At 40.4% G+C, this 14,675-nt stretch overlaps 1 protein-coding gene across 1 annotated transcript in view; it reads left to right on the top strand.

The window, feature by feature from the left end:
• The window catches only part of rg (A kinase anchor protein rugose), a 446,901-nt gene extending 437,251 nt beyond the window's left edge, over positions 1-9,650 (top strand). Inside the window, exons 48-55 of the mRNA XM_074098176.1 lie at positions 418-728; positions 1,190-1,316; positions 1,629-1,790; positions 3,521-3,650; positions 3,870-4,003; positions 4,482-4,678; positions 5,164-5,315; positions 5,612-9,650. Of these exons, the coding sequence (XP_073954277.1) occupies positions 418-728; positions 1,190-1,316; positions 1,629-1,790; positions 3,521-3,650; positions 3,870-4,003; positions 4,482-4,678; positions 5,164-5,315; positions 5,612-5,702 (1,304 nt within the window). The 3' untranslated portion in view covers positions 5,703-9,650. The remainder of the gene's footprint in view (positions 1-417; positions 729-1,189; positions 1,317-1,628; positions 1,791-3,520; positions 3,651-3,869; positions 4,004-4,481; positions 4,679-5,163; positions 5,316-5,611) is intronic.
• The last annotated feature ends 5,025 nt before the right edge of the window (positions 9,651-14,675 follow it).

The raw sequence follows: 14,675 nt of genomic DNA, 5'->3' as shown, positions 1-14,675 counted from the left end.
AGTATCACTTCAATACCTGTTCTCGTCGTTTGCGACTTGTTCGTGTGATCGCTAAACCTCAGCTATGTTTTAATTCCTCATGCTGCCCTGCCTTATACACTCACTCACGGAAACGGAAAGTTCGGACGAAAGATGAACCAGTAATTATTGTATTATGATCCTTTGCCATTATGATCATCATCATGGCTCATGAGCCATTGCAGTAGTGGCCCTTCGTGAGTCATTACATTATGCATTCAAAGTCAAAGTCAAAATATCTTTATTCAATTTAGGCTATAACAAGCACTTATGAATGTCAAAAAAAATCTACCACCGGTTCGGAAAAACCTCTGCTGAGAAGAATCCGGCAAGAAACTCAACGAGACTCATTGAAACCTCGATCTTCTTTTTATACAAACATCTCATTTCCCCCCGCAGGGCCTGAAGCCGTCCGCGCAACGAACGTTTTCTACTACCTGACATACGAAGGCGGTGTCCGCCTCGACCAGATTACGGAGCCTGTGACCCGCGCGGCGGTAGAAGACCAGATCCGCAGCTTCGGGCAGACGCCGGCGCAGCTGCTGAGCGAGCCCCACCCCCCGCGCGCCTCGACCATGCACCTCGCGCCGCTCATGTTCGCCGCGGCGCCTGACGACGTCTGTCTGAGGCTCAAGCTGCCGTCTAATGCCGCTGTCGTGCACGTGTCGGCTAATACGTACCCGCAGCTCGCGATGCCGGCTGCTGTCACGGTGAGCTTGCTTGTAGTTTATGCTCTCCTGGTACTTTTTTTATAGGATAGGGGAAAAACGAGTAGGTGAGTCACAGTCACCTGATGAAAAGCAATCGTAGAACAAATTTAAAAGCTGAATTGCGGATGCGTTGCCGGCCCTTCAAAAAAAGAACAGCCTCGTTTTTTGAAGATCCTCAAGTTGTACCGGTCCGAAAATACTGGCGCTATAAGCTGATTCCAAAGTTTCACCGAACGTGATCTAGATGTTTTAAGCAATCCAATAATATGTCTCGAAACATCTCGAATGGTCGTTTCCAGAGGTCGTATTGATCGCATTCACCATGTTTTTCAACCCTCATCCTCTACCGTGTGACGGAAAGACGAGATGAAAATTATCGTGATACTAAATGCGTTAGACAATACGGCCACAGGTCGCAAGTCCCATTTTCTTTGTAGTTACATTTATGTGCGTGTTTTCAGGTGAGCGCGGCGCGCGCGTTCGCAGCGCACCGCTGGGTGGGGGGGGGCTGCGCGCACGGCGGCGCACGACATGCGCCCGACCACGGCGCGCCGCCGCCCGCGCCGCTGCTCATGGACCCCGTCTGGGGTGAGTACTGGGGGGGGGGATAAGAGGGCTTGGGCCGCAATTCCCACGAGGGCCCAGAGCGGATTGGGAACTTCACGCACCCACACCATTTGCTTCGCAGGTTTGTGCAGGATTCCTCGCGTTGTTTTCCTTCACCGTAAAGCTTTTGATAAATTTCAAATGTAATTTAGCATATGAATTTCGAAAACCTCAGAGGGGCGAGCCGGGGTTGAACCCACGATCCTCTGCTTGAGAGGCCATAGGTGAAACCACTTGGCCACCACAGCTTCGTAGTACTCGTATAGGGTTTTATTAGTACGTGTTATTTGTTAGCGCACGGCGGCGGCGCGGCGCTGGCGCGGCGTCAGCTGGGCGACAACTTCTCGCAGCGCGTGCGCGCGCGCACCAACTGCTTCGTGACGACGGTCGACAGCCGCTTCCTCATCGCCGCCGGCTTCTGGGACAACTCCTTCCGGGTCTTCTCCACGGAGACCGGTACGTCGCTACTAAATACTAAACAGTGCCGAATTTAACATATTTTCAGTTCTGTAATTTTTCGCCGAATTTATGTTTCCCGAATGACTAATTTCCCGACTGTTTCTTAAAGACGAACTTTTTTAACTTTAAGTAGGTACTACAGGATTGTTATAAAAGTAACCTAACCTACATGGTGTTAAAAAATCATGTACCTACAGGCAAGTGTAAAAATATGAACTTATTCAAAGTTTCAATATTAAGTACCACAGACTCTTATTCCGACGCAATAAGGACGTAGTAACATATTTTTGAGTGGTTCGATTAGATACTTCTTTTTTGCACTTGACTGTACTATAATTTAACACACATTAAGACTAGATTACTAATACGATTAGTCAAATTAAGTTGAGTCACAGTAAGACTGTCCACTGCTCCTCAAAGAAGAATGGAATAGTATCCTGTATTTTTTTCAGTAATTATCTAACAATGTTATTTTTTTAATTTCCAATTTCAATGTTTTTTCACTGTATCGTATTAGTAATCAGTAGCCTCAAAATGGGTTAAATTATAGTACAGAAATTTTTAACAACCTGTACAAGGTTCTACAGGATAGTCCTGAAATATAAGTATCCTGAATGGATTAATTTCAGAAAAAAATGCGTATGACAATGTAACTTCAGAGGCCTTGTTGTCTTACACACTCAGAATCACTATCGTTTTCACCACTTTTTTCCCTCACTCGGTATAAGACGAGTGTAGAAAGAGATAGTGTATCAATCGCGAACGCCTGAGCGTTAGATTTTTTCATTGAGCTTTGGCTACCAAGGCCATCAGCTTAAAAAGGATACATTAAACAGGGGTGACACTCTTTCCCGGCCCGGATAATACCGACATGAAAATACCGACCCTGTTTTTTGTGTACACGCTAGAGTTGTGGATAACGCTCGCTTAAGACTCCAGAGTCTTAAAGAATCGACTATATTAGAGAATTAAATTGGCTTATTTTATGCGTATGGCTGCAAGAAACTGTCTTTGCGGGCTTTGAGTCGTTAAGCCTTGAGAGTCTTTAGGGTTCGAGTCTTAAAGCCTCGAAATGAGCGTTTTTCACAACACTAGTACACGCCCATAGAAACTGACGTGAGCTTCTATGGGCGTGTACACGAAAAACAGGGTCGGTATTTCCATACCGGTATTATCCGCGCCGGGAAAGAGTGCCACCCTTAAACAGCATCCTGAGCGTTTGACAATACGGCCACAGGTTAGAAATATTGATCCAATACTGTTCGTTGTTGATACTAAAATGGTCTCGCCGGAAGTCCGGGCAGGCTCAACCCCGTCGGGTGTTTTAGTCCGCATTTTATGCTTAGGCGGGACCATTTCGGGCACAAACATGAATGTTTGTAATTTTTAGTATTATGTACCTATTTTAAAAAATTAAAATGAAAAAGTAAAATTAAAAAGTAAAAAAAAGTATATTCGAGACAGACAAAGTAATAGATAAAGCAATAAGGAGAAAATATGAAAAACAAATGAGAATACAAAATGCTAAAAATTACGAATATTTGTTTGTGCGAAATAAATAAATATAAAATGCGAATTCCTCGGGTGAAGCCAGCGCTGGTCCTCCGGCGAGACCATTTTTGACTTTAGTTTTTTATTCTTTTAAGTACATATATATATATTTCTCTACTTATTATTTGTCTTTGTACCGAATAAACTTTGTTCATTTAATTAATTTGGTTGTTTAGCCAAGATCGTGCAGATAATCTTCGGGCACTACGGCGTGGTGACGTGCGTGTGCCGCTCGGAGTGCAACATCACGTCCGACTGCTACATCGCGTCCGGCTCAGAGGACTGCACCGTGCTGCTGTGGCACTGGTAACATTATACAGTATACTGCTGGTACTATTATCACAGAACTTGTTAAGAGATACGGCCCCAGACAAAATAGTCCCGGATGGATCCGAGACGTGGTGCTTCACTGTAGGCCCTATAAATAGGCTCAGAGTTGCTCAGCGAGCTCGCAAAACAAAAATTTGACTTGGGCCGCAAGAGGATAAGCACAATACGTCTTACGTGTCTTACGTGTACCCACAGGTCGGCACGGCACGGCGGCATCGTGGGCGAGGGCGAGACGCCGGCGCCGCGCGTCACGCTGACCGGCCACGACGCGCCCATCAACGGCGTGCTCGTCTCCGCGGAGCTCGGCCTCGTCATCTCCTCCTCCATCAGTAAGTGCCAGGCTTGTCCAGGGACGCGGCTCTATGGAGCTTCAGCAAGTGAAAGTACCAGGATCACATGGTTTCATGATAGTGTATCCTTCTCGAAACTATTTGTCTGTATCGAGACTGTACGTAAGATTAATTGGACACTGAGCGATCGAGACTGTTCGTAAGAATATGGGGTACTATTTATATGATCAGCCTCCTGATTAGCAGCCTCGAGAGTCATAATCAGCAACCTCACGAGTCTTGACCAGCAGCCTCGCGGGTCACGACCAGCCTTGCGAGTCATAATCAACAGCCTCCTGAGTCATTACATGACCAGCGTCGCGAATCTTGCGCCACTTCGCATGTTGACCAACCTCAGAATTCTTATTAACCTGCATTTTATTTGTTAATTCGTTATCCCTCAAACAACAGTTCACCCCTTTGCACCAGCTACCAACGTACTAGGATAACAGGGCTACATAAGAATGTCATTCACCAGACGGCCCAGTGCTAATCCACACGACGTTCGGCGAGCTGCTGCGCGCGCTGGGGGCGGGCGCGGGCGCGGCGGCGCCGGCGCAGCTCGCGCTGTCCCGCGAGGGCGTGGTCGTGGTGGCGTACGCGCGCGGACACCTCGCCGCCTACACGCTCAACGGACGACGGCTGCGGCATGAAACGCATAACGACAACTTCCAGGTGAGAATCAAAATAAATCATGCTCTCATCCTACCGGCTGCGCCATGTCATCATCAACGGCCTTTGTATCTGTGGAAATGGACGGCATGTGCGTGATGAATGCTTTGTGAGTTTTTAGATAACAAGATTTCGACTTTCCCAACTTGAAACTACTGTTTTTACAAGCTTTTATTTAGTTTCACCTGTCCCGTTGTCTGTAATCAAATCTTGCAAATTAAATTCGACCAACCTCCAGTAATCGGATTGTCTTGTAATTTGGTAAACTTATGTAAATTGCGTGACAATACAATAATCTGGTAGTGACATACTGGTAGTCCGGCCAGGATCCTCTCCGCAGGACAAAACTCTTCAACGGTTAATGATATCGACTTAAAATCTGGTATGCAAATGTAGTTAAAAAGTACAGTCAGCAAAAAAAAATTGTATTAAAAATATATTTCTTACCAAAAACTTTTTTTAATTTAATTTCCCGACTTGGTGTGCAGTGCCTGCTGCTGTCGCGCTGCGGCGAGTACCTGGTGTGCGGCGGCGACGCGGGCGTGGTGGAGGTGTGGCGCGCCTTCACGCTGGCGCCGCTCTACGCGTTCCCGCCAGCCGGCGCGCCCGTTTGCTCGCTCGCGCTCTCGCACGACCAGAAGTGAGTCTCTGCCGGCCATGTTAGCCTGGTACCTTGGACTGCTGTTGTCAGTTTTATGGGAACAGTTAGGGGCCGTTATTGATCACATCACTCATTTAGGTGAAGAGAGAGTTTGCTGATGTAGTTCCCATGCCGTCATCTTCTTTCGACCCTTAAAACCTTAAAAATACCTTAAATTTTTGGGTTGAGTGAGATCACCAAAGCTTTACCCGAGCACTGCAGCTTGTGCGTGTAGGTACCACTCCTAATGACTTTATCAAATGCTTCCGTTTTAAACCCTCCTCTCCGCCTTCCAGGTTCCTGCTAGCGGGACTCGAGAACGGCTCGCTGGTAGTGTTCCACATCGACTTCAACCGCTGGCACCACGAGTACCAGCAGCGGTACTGAGCTCCTGAGCAGGCCCACAGGGCGCCTATGTAATTAAATATTCAATTAAACTCGTCTCTAGTTAACATAACGAAAGAATTTAGCACTCGCGTTAATTAAGTTTTGTTTTGTCGCTTCAGACGGTAACAAGGCGTGATTAAGGCAAGTTTATATTTTAAAAGCTGGGACGATTCCAAGTAAGCGAACGCTTAGGATTGCAAATTTTTAAAAGTCTAGTAATTTACGGCGAGAATTGTGATTACTTGGTTTTGTCAGGAAATGCGGTTGGATTTTACCCACGGGCTCTTAAAACTTAGTTCACATGGGTATGTCCACTCGTATGGGCTTGGGCGGTTTACTAAACTGTTCACACTATTTACGCGCAGCAATTATTTTTGTCCAAATAACGATATAATCGCATTTCAGGAGAAGCCTTGAAGGCAAATTATTTAAAATTTCGATAAAATATTGTAAATGCAGAGCTCGTGTGAATAGTGTGGGCATTAGAATTATTTATTGAGTAAAATAAAATTAACATTGGAGATCAGTGGTTGTAAACATTTATTATAAGCGTGTGCTTGTTTGATAATTCGTTTATCAGATATTAGAGTCCATTTGGAGGACTGTCAAACTGTGAATTCGACGCAACATTCCATTTTATTTTCCAAGTATTAGTTTTACCCATTTATTTTGATCGTTTAGTATCAATTAGACTAAGTTACATTATTATTTGATATTTACAGTATTTTTATATTATAGTGCCATAGCATTATATCGACTTAAAAGCAAGAATGTTTTAATTTTTGACAGCTGATGAAGTATTTAATCGTGTATTTTATGATCTCCTGATTAATTGGCGTCCATTTTATTGATCCTATTGACTTGCTATAGTAATAATTGTACTTAATAATTTATACGTTCTGGTGCAATTTTAGTTTTATCCACTTTACTATTATTTATATTTCAATGACTTATAAAACTTTATGTATTATTTCAGTATTTATATTATTACGACCTTGATCGTCTATTGCGGCAGATATTTTAATGAATTAAATTTTTCTTTTAAGTGTACTTAATTTGTGTCTAAGAATATTTTTTGGCAACTTTTTTGGTTTGTTACTTCTTTCTTATTTATATGGTGATGGGACTTACTTATGTACTTACTTGACTACTTATTATCTAGAAAATCATTATGAATTTTGTTTGTTGTAAGATACGATTTTGGTTTTTATTAAATGGTTACATTAAAATTAGTTTTGTTTTTATTTGATTACCTTTTGATATGTTATTTGGTTCAAATTTGCTATGAAAAGTTAGTAAATTCTAGGTTTACATGCTTGTGGAGTGTTTGGGCTGAGTGACAATTATCAAAGCAAGCATGGTACGCCTGTATTGTTAAGGAACGCGAAAGTGCCAATATTGTAGACATTTTCGCTAATTATACTACGTCAATAAGCATGTAGGGGATCTAGTTATAGGTAATGTTAACGCTAAATATAACTTGTGTTACGGCTGAGGTATAAAATAATAGTTTTTTACGCAACACTCATCGTGTGACGTTGTATTTATTGTACAATCGAGTTTTAAAAACTATATTTTTGCATCACACCACCCGCACCGCTCCTTCCGTTCTGTGATTTAGGCTTAAACGTGCACCTAGACTTAAAACAACCTTCTGCCATTTCCTATCTCGTGCCAAAACTAACTAATGTAATGAAAACATTGGAAACTCGACTCTGATATCATAGAAAACATAGCCTAAATAGTGACGACGCCTCGCAGCGGACATACGGAGCGCCGGCGCCGCTGCGAAACGTCACTTTACTCCAGGGGTCGGCAACGCGCAGGCCGAGACCTATCTCTTTGCGGCCCGTGACTGTTTTGTAATATCACTTATAGTACCAACCTACAATAAGTAACTAGGTAGATATCTATTAGGTACAAAATTATCTTACAAGTGCGGGTCGCCTTTGTAAATTTTTTTCACTATGTGGCCCATGTCTGCCAAAAGGTTGCTGACCCCTGCTTTACTCTATTCAAATAAACAATTAAATTATTAGATGCCATAGGACCCTCGTATTCGTATACCGCCTTACTCTAGGCATAGATAAATATTGTTTTCTAGAAAATTCTATCTTACATTCTAATTTCACGTAGTTGTCTTCTAGCTAATTGTACATTGACTTGAACCCTTATACTCACGTCCCACTGTAGTGTCTATCTATGTAGCCGCCCGACGGTTAGTATCGTAGCCTTTAGGCGTAGGCAAGCTTCTATTCTTTCGTAATGCTGGGTTCACACCGACCGAGACTGAGCGAGAGTTCGTCTCACTCGTTTACTTGAGTGAGTGAGCGATAGTTCACAGGTGTGAACTTGGCGGTAGATAAAACTGCTAATCACTTAATTCTGTAGATGAGACGGTAACTGAAGTCGTGTGAAAACAAGTGTTAATTAATTAAAATGATTTTTTTACATCTTTCAACGACTTTGGTTGCTGATCGACTAGATATCATGAATAGAACTATCTCGTAGAAAACCAAAGCTTACTAGGCTTTCAGAGATGAAGTACCTTCAGAAAAGTTTATTTTCCAACTAGGCCTTCCGATCTATGAGTCCGAACATCTGCATCTATTGGTTAGGTTGTCAGATCGCCGTGGTGTTGTCCTCTTCACTCCCGCACGCACGTCACTCTCAGGCGCTACACGCAATTCTGTCCATTATAATAAGATACCTAGTAATTAGTTCGTGAATGTTGAACTAGAATTATTATGACGTTTTTATTTCAATAGACTTAAGGTACACTGTGTATATAACGATCACTGTCCATTTTATATTAAGCTAAATTAAATGTAATTAATAACGTACCATTGTAACAGTTGAATGTTTTTTTAAATGCCTCAAACACCGCAATTGTTTCGTAGTAACAGATACAGCAAATGTAGAAACCTGGCAATAGGACAGTTTGTTGGTGTACTTGTATGCATGAATAGGTATCCTTTTCCGTTTTTTGCATTGCCTTGCACTTGCACATCCTAGAAACTAGTTAATAAGTTTATACCTGATGTTACCAAGACAGCCGAGGTGGCGATTTTAGAAATCACAGCTGTAAAAGTATCATTTGAAAATAATGAAACTTTGTGCTGTATGTGAAATACGAATGGAGCAGTTTTAGTTACAGCTGTTTTTTGAATTTTAATGATATTTAGGTAAATGAAAGATTGACTCCTAGCTGTGGGAAGGAGAGTTCGCTATTGGGTGAGCTTTATTAGTAAAGCTCATGTGAGCTGTGAGCCAAGACACTACATGATTACTATGCAATAAATGAATTATGAATTAAGACAGTGCGCGAGAGTGAGCATTTCCTTAGTGAGCGAGATTCTGCTCTAAATTCGCTCGTCCACGAATTTGATAGCTGTAAATTACCTATCCAGTGATTATCACCGACGGTACAACACCGGCTCAAGAACCTCAGTTATTATGCTCATTATGCGTAACACTTGAAGTAAGTACATAATTATTTTTTCGAACAAGATTGCGGGATTACCTATAATCATGTCCAAATTAAGACTTCTACTCAGAATCCCGCGGTGTTACACCACCCGTGCCGATCACTGCCTATAACCGATGCTGTACCTCGGCCATTCCTATTTTCCATGCAGCCGTCTAATTACCGATGCATTTTATTGCCTACAAAAGCGACACGGTAATGATGGTTTTCACGAAGGCGAAATATCGCTACTAGGTGGCGTTAGTATCGTGAGGTCCGTTTGACGTTTGCGTGCGATTGGCTCATATTTAACCAATCACGAGCAAACGTCAAACGGATCTCACAATACTAAAGCCACGCCATCTAGCGACTACATTTTGCCTCTGTGAAAACCCAAGTAAGTGCATAGATCTGGAAAAAGGATTTTGGCCATTCTCTTATCTTTATGAACTCAAATCTTATTTAATTACCATATAACTATTGGTAAAAAAGAACGGTAATTCGACAGGTGCACAGATGAATGAGGATTACTCTGGATTACTGACATAACGTCTGTCTCGGTAACATAATTTTTGCCACAATCAAAAAAACTTTTATTATATTTAATTACACTGAATTGTTGTTGACCGTATATTGCTATTATAGTTGTAATATAAATTAGTAGGAATGTAGCAACTTGCAGACTTAGCATTAGGGCGAGATCGATGAGGTTAGCTAGCAACCGGCGCCTGCGCCGCGTCTGCGTGTTTCCGCTTTATCATAAATTTCGTTATAAATTTCTTCATTTTGGCACTATACATTTTAGAATTAGTTAATAACGCAATTTTAGGTAACTAACATCAATAATTTCTGTGTAGGCGTTGTTAGTTATACACGTTGTTATGTATTTTTTAAATGGTTTATGTGTATTAAATTTATGAATAATAGTGTAGAATGTGGTGTTTACTGCTGTTGAATGAATCATACACAAATATACATATAACAAAACCTTTATAGGTACGTAACGCATGACGACGGTAGGTAATGCCGGTTCATGAGTTGAGTGCCTACTACGAAATTCGAACTTCGTTTCGTATCGTGCCATTTCGCTCACGCTAATGGTACTTAATATTTAATAGGCGAAAAAAAGATACAGTTTGATACGAATTTCGGAGATGGCCTCCAATTTTGTCCAAAGCCAACGACTTGAACGTCATTATAGTTAGCGTCTTTCAGAAGATCCTGTGGGACGTACCTCTTCTGGACTAAACCCTTGGTTACCTAAACTAAAGCAGTAACACACCACTAAATCTAGTAGTGCGTTATTCTTAGATGTTACAGATTAAACAATACCACTCATTGCTTTCTCGTAGCACCATCTTTAAATAATTAAAATGTGGATCTTACTTACACTTGTTTAGCCGTTAGCCAACGTTGGATCTCTTTTGGATAATTTGCGAAACGACTTTTTGAATTACCACATTGTTCATAGTAAATGATTATTATGCTAAGTATATGGTGCGTTTGTATGTAACGGGAGGATCTTGAGTAACAAATAAAGCATTGAATAAAAATTGTCTTTTATTTCAAAGATCTTTTATTAGGCACGATCAAAACTTGATAAAATAATGGATAAAGTATATTCACATACCTAAAGCTAAGATTTAATGCACACTACTGCACCTGCACACACCAAACATTATAGGTTATCGGCCCAGGGCACCCTGGCCACTCTTCTAGTGATAATAGATAATCGATGGGATTTGGCTTTATATACCTACTTAACGTAACGTGTAACTTATACCATTTTGTTACGTTTTACCTTATACCAGTACTCCACCCATAGGTCTCGGTGCGACTTCAGCATCAGGAAAAACAAATTTATAAACATTATTGTGATCACATAAGGCCATAAAATGGCAATGAAAACCTCCTTGTCGATTGCTGACAACACCATCAGTGGAAACCAAATAAAATTTCCAGTGACCGTAAAAGCGAACGTCGACAATATAAGCTTTTTGCCAAAACTCTGCCCAGTCTCGGGGATGTGTGAAGGCTTGCAGAGTGCAACTAACACGTTTAGGTATAATAATAAGTTGATTAGAAGTAGTGTGTATGTTACGTAACGCTCTGTCTCATTTCCACCCGCAGTAACCAGCAACGTTACAAGTGGCACCAGCCAACCAAACACATTGGCGTGAAGATAAACGTGCTTAAGCGTCTTCAAACTCCTAAAAACTTGCACAAATTCGATGTAGAACATTACCGTTATTATCATTAACCAATGAGTGAACGTCATTCGGCTGTACACGATTATAAATTCCTCCATGATTGGTGACATATCGAACATCAAGTAAAGAAGCAAATCAGGTACATTGGTTAGAATTAAACACAGGAAAACGTAGTGTCGGAACTGGCGCCATTTCGGTATCACAGTCCAAGAGACGACTCCAAAAATGATACATGCAGTAGACACCAGCACGGCACAAAAGTACAAGTATATCAACACAGTCTCTGCTAGCAGTTCTTCATTTTCTTGAGTAGAGTTCTCTATGAATTCTGATGCACCCATTTCGCTTTGAAGCATGTAATTAAATGGTTTGTTTACTTATACGTATGTTGGTAGGAACAGAGTAGGTATTCATTCCTTTTTTCCTTGTTCGTAACTGAGGTCCACGTCATTGAGTACTTCTTATCATACCTATTAAGTACGCTCTAGTACGCGCTATTAGGTATGCTCATAAAATATTTGATTCTGACGCTTCAAGAAAAAATTTGTTAAGTAGTTAAGGTACTCGTATTATAAACACGTACCTATTCCCAATATTTAACTTATCAGTTCCATTAAGGGACTACTTGGATACTGATAATGGAACTTGTGTGAATGAATAGACAACTATGAGTGTTTGAGTGCTTGTTTTTGTTTACCCACGGGCTAAGCCTACGGGTACACACCACATGAGGTGCGAAAAGTTGCCATGCGTAAGTTCCGTAACATAAAAAAAAGATTTTAAGTATGTATTTCAACTTTATCTAATTTTTGACACCCGTTTTGATTAATTAATTGCACTGAAATTAAATTACAAAAATCAACTTCATGACTACGATCCTCCTGGAAAATATATTTATTTCTTAAGCAGAAGCACATAATACATTCCGCAATTATCTTACGAAACGTAGGCATTGTGTAAAAAAGTCGGATCTTTAGTTAGCGAACAGCTCCCTGTAAACTATGGAGTGCCTCAGGGTAGCATACTAGGTCCAACTCTATTTGCCATTTACATGAATGATATTAACATCCCAATTCAAGAATCTGACATAAGTACTATGCTGATGACACGGTTATACAGCAGAAAAGAAAATGTCTATAATTTCCCTTTGGTAAAAACCTTTTAACATTAAATGTAAAAAATACTAAATTCCTCACCTTTCACAAAACACGTTCTTCTAGTTCTTAGTGTAAATTTTCGGTTACAAAATACGTATCGATCGCGTTCGCGTTAAAATCTCAATTTGTATGGAAACACCAACATAGCAAACGTTCCGCTAGAGGCGCTGTTCGTGTTTGCATACAAATTGTGTTTTTTTTTATTTTGTAACCGAAAACTTACACTAAGGGTACTGAAACGATTAAACTTAGAATACACTCATGCTCATCGAACTCTAACCCATCTTTGAACACTGTAACTGTCCATCCACAGATAATGTTGACAATAATATGATTAAGTATCTTGGTGTAGTAAGTAGTTGATAAAAATCTTTCTTGCAAAGAACTGCTTCCTGTGTGGGGATGAAATAGGGGATGAAAGTTTATAATAACATGAGTGTCATTGTTGTAGTCATTGTCGAAGATAAATCGATGGTTCTTTATGAAACTTGCCAATTGGGCACTTATAAAAAATAAATAGATATTTGCTCAAGCGTTTTTGAAAATTTTAGCTGCGAGGGGATGAAATAGGGGATGAAAATTTATTTGGAACGTCGTCATAAGTCGATGAATCTTTGTGTTTAGGTATTCGATAAGAACTAAAAAAATCGGTTAAATTCGACTTGGACTCGCGCAACAAGGGTTCCGTACGTAGGTACCTATTTATGAATTCCAGTGTTAACAGATCCTATTTTAAGCTCATAAGCAAAATGTACGCAATGTGGGGTCATTTTAGATGGCTTATTGACATAGACAGTCAGACATGAATAATTATGATTTTCAGATTTTTCTTATTTATTTTGCTATAAGGGGAAAAAAAATTGCTAATAGAGCTACTTTTATACAAAATTCCAAGTTTCTACACAGGCCGGACAGCCGGAAGTACCCTTTAACTTTTTCTGTTAAGGTGATTTGTATGGAAACACCTTTTTAATGACTGTAGCTTTTTATTGCGTTAACTTAGAAGTTCAATTTTTTCACAGCTTCCGGGACTATTGACCTGAGTTTAGGGTTTTAATTTCAACTCGATACGTAGGTACTCCGCGCGTTTACGGGATAAAGGGTCTTGACAGACAGACGGACGGACGGACAGCAAAGTTCCTTTTGAGATACGGAACCCTAAAAAACATTTGTTCCGGCTCTTTTCACATTTCGACATTTTTCATACTTGAAAATATGGGGATGAAAGTTCGTCCAAACAAATTTACTATAAGTAAGTAAGTATATTCGGAAATATGTGTTTGTAGCTATGGCAGAATAGGTGTTACCCTAAATAAATTAAATACTTTTCAAAGTTACTATTCCACGCGGACGAAGTCGCGGGCAAAAGCTAGTTAGTTTATAAAGCCTTAAATGCCAGTCTGCCCTTACGTGCTGCCTGTTAGCATGGCGTGGCATCGCTAAAACTACTCGGCGAGAACTGCAGCTGGGCTACTACGAAACTCTAAACTCGAAGTTCGTATCGTACCGTCCCTCTCCCTCTCTTATTTAATAGTGTAAGTGTCAGAGGGACCGCACGACACGAACTTCGAGTTTCGAATTTCGTAGTAGCCCTGCAGAGTCTAGTGTGAAGTCCGCCGATGAATCGAAATTGTAACCTTGTTATATTTCAAATAAATTATTTTATTTTTATAACGTTTAAAGTGGAAAGCTTAAGAGTAATAAGTATATTTAATTGAAATTTGAACTGCTTTTGCTTTTTACGTCTACGATTTACGACGACCACGCTTTTTGCCATCGCGCCCTAGATGGCCTAAATAAGATGGTCTGAATTATCGAAAATTTAATATTATGTTTCTTTGTAGCCGATTATTTGTTTTTAGATTATTTTCAAAATCAAAATCTGAGTATTTTGTATTATTTTGAACGTGTAAATTATTCACTCAAACAGTTTGCTTCCTATGTTCTGAACATAGAGATTTGCGTGATATTTTCTTTCAACCAAGTATTAAAAATTGTTGGAAATCTTATGTAAAAAAAACACGTGATCCTTAAAAATAAAATTCTTGCACTAGTTTTTTAATGAAAATATTACTTGTCCTAATCGAGTGATAAAAAAATTTTTTTTAGAAATTGAAATTCACACTGAGTTAGTTTCAGA

This window comes from Choristoneura fumiferana, chromosome 15 (genome assembly GCF_025370935.1).
Source record: "Choristoneura fumiferana chromosome 15, NRCan_CFum_1, whole genome shotgun sequence".
NCBI lineage: Eukaryota > Metazoa > Arthropoda > Insecta > Lepidoptera > Tortricidae > Choristoneura > Choristoneura fumiferana.
The sequence above is the reverse complement of the archived record's forward strand: the minus strand, read 5'-3'. Positions and strand labels throughout refer to the sequence as shown.